This window comes from Protomyctophum parallelum, assembly GCF_964188405.1.
Source record: "Protomyctophum parallelum genome assembly, chromosome: 13".
Taxonomy (NCBI): domain Eukaryota; kingdom Metazoa; phylum Chordata; class Actinopteri; order Myctophiformes; family Myctophidae; genus Protomyctophum; species Protomyctophum parallelum.
The window spans coordinates 33,141,686-33,147,313 of record NC_139708.1 but is presented as its reverse complement, the minus strand read 5'-3'; the positions used below and the strand labels follow the sequence as shown (position 1 = coordinate 33,147,313).

Below are 5,628 nucleotides of genomic sequence, written 5' to 3'. Positions count from 1 at the left end.
TGTGGCACACTGCCAGACTGGATTACCAGCCAAGGTGCCTGGACCACTGAGCCATGGCCCAGGCCAGAATTGTTATTTTGATTAACATTAGCCTGTTCTCTCTCCTAATAGTATCAACTTCAAGAATTGTGGACAATTGTATCCAACGACAACAAAATATTTAAGTTTTGGGTCTGAGAGGCAAAATCTCATCAAATGGTTGTCTGTGGCTTAAATACCAAATAGTGCAATGGCCATGCCTTCCCTATACCAGGTGACCAAAATGGGGATGCCAGGTTGAAAGTGGTTAACTCTGAGAGTGTAAAAGTGGACCCATAAGGGATAGATTAACATCTGCAGTGTACCTCACCAGACATCTCCATGAGGCACTGTTGGAAGCACATGTGTCTATAAATCTATCACAGTCTGTGTTGTCTGACTTGTTATGTTAGTGGATTATGAACGGAGGCACAGTTAGCCCATTAGTTAACTCCATCAAATGTTGGCGTGTCAGTGACGATTCATGAATGGTAAATAATGGCACAAGGGGTGTTTGGAAGGATTTATGAAAAATCCCCTTGAGCAGTGGCCATCCATTTCCTTTGATATGGGGCCTGTTTATGAATTCTGGAAATTATTTAGTCAGGAAACTGACTTATTTCTCTCTAACAATATAATAATATAATAGTTCTTCCCCATTTGACCGGTTTTGGGAAATACCGGTGAACCTGTGCAAGGGCCCTGTGCAAAACTGTATCTAACATAATTATGTCTATAAGGATGACCAGACTTCCCTAAATTATCAGTGTTATAAGTAAATAATAAATATATTTAATTATTTTATGAGTAAAAAAAACAAATTAACCAAATTTCTCAGATAATGCATACATAGTTTTTTCAAACTCAAAGATTCATTTTGAGCTGAGAAATGCAGCTCTGTCTGTCTGTCTTTCTGTCTATCTATGTATTCTTGACACAGCATCTCAGTATAGGAACCATTATGGAAGGTATAAATGTATAAAACAGGGATTGGGCAAAGTGTCCACTTTTCCCCCAAAAAACTCTCTCAAGTGAACAGTTCTCCAAAATAATAATAAATAATACATTATTAATAATAAATACATATTTAATTTAAATATATATAAATAATTTAAATGATATAATTTAATACTGATTTAAATTAAAATGTCCCTTTGGCCATGTGAAGGTTCAGTCACCCTTTCAGAAATCATCACGCAGTAGGCTATGCTTAACGATCCGTTCACACAGGTGGTGGGCCGGTGGCCAGTGGGTTTAGATATCTAACCCTATGCCCCTCCTCGGCCCTGAACCAGAAAAGTCCCTTCGACGTAACACATGGATGGCTTTTATACAGCAGGAATGCTGCTGGAATGAGGCCTGGGTGGGCTTGGCTTCCCGGTTCTCCCACGGAGGAACTAATACGTCATCATGCCCATATAAGGACTACCGACTTCCTCCGCGGAAGGCAGGGACCACAATAATATTGTGTAACTGAATGTTTAATTCATAGATAATGAATTAATTATCAGGCTGCAGATTGAATAACCCTTATCTAATGACTGTGCAATCTATTATTTGTTACACAGAGGCAGTTTCGTTAGGCTTGTGGCAGAAGTGGGCGTATTATAGGGTATAATACTTTAATAAAGAACTAACACGTGTCAAGAAATTGCTATTCTGTCATGACAGAATAATAATATCGAAATTATCATAAAACAAAAGCATCAACATCAGGTCTGAGTCGTTATGCGGCGATCTGAATTGCAGCAATTTTATAACCTTTCCGAATATTGTATCACACAATAAAATCCTCAATGTTCATTTATCTATTTATAACACCGAGAGTAGCTATAGCCTATACATTTAACCAAAGGATCAATTTGGTGACAGCTTGTAGCCTACATGAATCATTTTACTATACAGTGTACCTATAATTAATAAAATAAAAACGAATAGGCTATTATTCCATTGCAGCGACAAACAGCTCCAAATGAATCTCATTCTCACCTCAACCTTTAGCCAACAATATTATCCCGTTGCCACTAAACAAATCAGCCTAAACGGTCTGAAAAACATCACATTTAGACGGGAACCTCTATTGATTGACTGCATGTCTGAGTGTCTGTCTGTCCCCCTTGATCAGGTGCGGCAGTGCGCTAGTCTGTCCTGTTGCTGTCTTGCCTACAGGCTTGTTTACACTCCCAGTTCCCGGCAATAGCGTCACTCACTCGACGTGCTTATGCGGTGGGCGGGGAGAACGGGGCCAACTTGTCCAATCATAAGGCTCTACTTTCCCTGACAGCAGCTTGGGTTGGATACATATAAAGAGGCACGTTAGTAACCGCCAGCATACATTTGAACACTGAGATCTCACCGGCACACAGCCCTAGAAAATAACACACACTCTCACACAGGGTGACAAGTGACACTACGAGATCGTGAAGATATTGGAACAGATATTGGACAGCACTTATTAAAACGGACCGCTGCTTTATTCAACGCCTTGGAGTTTCACTCTCACTTTGTAGCGGGGGTGAATTGAATTCAATCCCGTTTCTGAAACTATATTGGGGACACACTGCCGAGAGAGAAGACAGGTGCATTGATGCACGCTCCCCTCTGCTGACACTGACATTTGTTGATTTACCCCTGAGACTGTGTTTCTAATAAGCGACCGCCGGTAAGCTTATACTTTTTCCTACGACTTTAATGTCTACAAAGATGGAGCAACCTTTTTATCATGACGACTCTTTTCTGTCGGCTTACGGCCACTCAGATGCTGCCATGCACGACTACAAACTGCTAAAGCAGAATATGAATTTGAACTTGACAGAGCCCTATCGCAACCTGAAAGCCCAGCTGAGAGCCGAGGCTGACCTCTACCATCACGGGGCGCATCAGGACGTGGGGTCGCTCAAGCTCGCCTCGCCGGAGCTCGAGAGGCTCATCATCCAGAACGGCAACGGCGTCATCACCACGCCGACGCCGGGCCAGTACTTCTACAACCGGGGCATCACCGATGAGCAGGAGGGCTTCGCCGAGGGCTTCGTGAAGGCGCTGGACGAGCTGCACAAGATGAACCACCAGCTGCCCCCTCCGAACGTGTCCATCGGAGCCGGCGGAGTCACGACGTGTTCGGCGGCAGCAGCGGCGGCCTCTAGTGTCTTCGGCTCCTCCCTGCAGCCTGAACCGCCCATTTACACCACGCTGAACGCCTACTGCCCCAACACGAACCTCTCTTCCGCATCCAGCTACCCCACGGCCACGATCAGCTACCTGCCGCCCCACCAGCAGAGCCACCACCAGCAGACCTCGACCCACCCGTTCCAGCACGCCCTGCCCGGAGCCGCCGGCCTGCATCCGCATAGGCTCGTCGCTCTGAAAGAGGAGCCCCAGACCGTCCCCGACATGCTCAGCAGCGACACCTCGCCTCCGATGTCTCCGATCAACATGGAGAACCAGGAGAAGATCAAGGCCGAGCGGAAGAAGCTGCGGAACCGGCTCGCGGCGACCAAGTGCCGGCGGCGCAAGCTGGAGCGCATCTCCCGGCTCGAGGAGAAGGTCAAGGTGCTGAAGAACGACAACGCGGGGCTTTCCAGCACCGCGTCGGTCCTCCGCGACCAGGTCGCCCAGCTCAAACAGAAAGTCCTGACGCATGTCAGCAGCGGCTGTCAGCTGATGCTGACCAGCAAGCTGGAGGCATTTTAGAGGACAGTGACTGACTAACTTTTTAGAAGTGATAACACTGGAGTAATGTTCTACATGAGCAGCACTGGAGTATCGGCTGGTTTGTTGCTATAGAGATGGTAGCAGTACAGTACAGGGCCGTCGGCTATGTGTAGACTACTCTTAAAGGCTCATGTATAGGGTTGAAAAAGAAAGACTTGGTAATGGTACTTTAACTTCCGGATGCTGGACACCGGTCACGGGACCATTCAACCCTAATAGAACCGGGCAGCAGCGTCCCATGGTGGGCTGAACACACACACAGAGACACTGACCAGGCACAATCATCCATGGGCCCATGTGTTACAAATGGTATAAAACGGGAGTAATTATTATTGTATGTCTTTGTACTTTTACAACTGATGATAATGTCATGCAATGCTGCATCTATTCAATGTGTATAAGTTATTTTGTTTGTCAGGTTGATCCAGACAAGCTGTTATGATGTCGTATGTTTACAATGCCTTTTTTTATTTGTGATGATCATGAGGTGTATTTAAGTAAAGTGTCTTTAAAAACGAAGCAATTATCGTTATGTTTTTTCTTTGAATGTTTTCGGTATTAATCTGGGGACAATCATACGATGCATTCATTCAACAACGTCAACACAGTATAACAGTAAAACACACAATATTATAATGGGCGCATATATAATATCATTGGCTTTCCCTTCTTCTTTTTGTTTCTATGTTGTCAGAGATAAACTATTGCATAAGAAAGCACATTGAAGTTTCAGCGTTCAGCAGACACGCTCAGCGTAGGCACGCACGCACGCCTTCCTTTACGCACCAGCAGCGCGAGTCCATATTTGGGCATGTTGGTCATATAGCGAGGGAGGATTTCTGGGAAACCCCGCCCATGTTGCAAAGTAGGCTAGTTTCATTACAGTCGATTACAATCGACAGTTCGACACTCGGTACAGTAGACATTATGACCAATTTGATATGAGATTGGAATTTCCGTATTGGCCTCATTTTAGCATTAGGTACATAAAACAGCATACTATTAAACAGCTATAACTAGTCAGTAAGAAACAAACAGGTTACCCTATATATAATAGCCAATAATATATGCCACATTTGTTTTACATTTAGCCTAATCACAGAGACTATGTAGGTCACTGATGTCTATGCCAATTAGCGAATTGGCATAATTAATAATAATAACCTTGTTAATACTAGGCTGTATAGCCCAAATGCTTTAACTGAAACGGTGATAAAAATTATTGGCTAATTCATTTATGCACAAATTCGTTTGCACACATTTACCTATCATATAAAGGCTAATTTATATCCATGCAACTGTCATGATCAATAATTCGGTGCGGGAGCAGAGCACGTGAACTTCGTGAAGGGAAGTGACAGCGATTTTAGGAATGTCGGGGGCGTCTCAAGATGCCACGCTGCTTGGCACAGCTAGTAGGCGCGAGTGGGCGTGTGGAGCATCTGTGTTAATAGATTGGCGGAGACGCTGCCAAGGACATGAACGTTTTGGGACGCATCAACGTTCAAGTATGTGCGGCCTCGTTCATAATATGTGGGATATGGGGAAAAGTCCCCGTTAAGCAGCCTTAAATGAGGATTAGTCATCAAACGCAAACGGTTCTATCCAAACAGTCTGGCTAATCCAAGCAATGAAAATATTTGGCAGGCGGTTGAGACCTCCTGTTGCGGGCTTTGGTCGAAGGGAGAAGTATTGAGCGTGCACAAGCTGCACGGTCTCAGGAAACAGGAGGACAGGGGAAATTCTGTCCTGTTAAGCAGTTAATGACATAAAAAGCCAAACTGTCCACAGACTCTCACTCACACAAACATAAAAGGAACCACTTCAAAAGAAACATATAATTATGTGGTTTGAATCTACTCTCACATCAGCTGTTTTCGAGAGGACATGGCTATTGGC

General features: G+C 44.5%; 1 protein-coding gene across 1 annotated transcript; it reads left to right on the top strand.

Moving 5' to 3' along the window:
* Positions 1 to 2,364: 2,364 nt before the first annotated feature.
* Positions 2,365 to 4,248, top strand: junbb (JunB proto-oncogene, AP-1 transcription factor subunit b). The gene has a single exon (XM_083779596.1). It carries the CDS (start codon positions 2,710 to 2,712, stop codon positions 3,706 to 3,708), a length of 999 nt encoding a protein of 332 aa, XP_083635722.1. The 5' UTR covers positions 2,365 to 2,709; the 3' UTR covers positions 3,709 to 4,248.
* The last annotated feature ends 1,380 nt before the right edge of the window (positions 4,249 to 5,628 follow it).

Excerpts from the sequence above, each read along its gene's own strand:
- junbb (XM_083779596.1), top strand. The coding sequence starts at position 2,710 with ATGTCTACAAAGATGGAGCAACCTTTTTATCATGACGACTCTTTTCTG.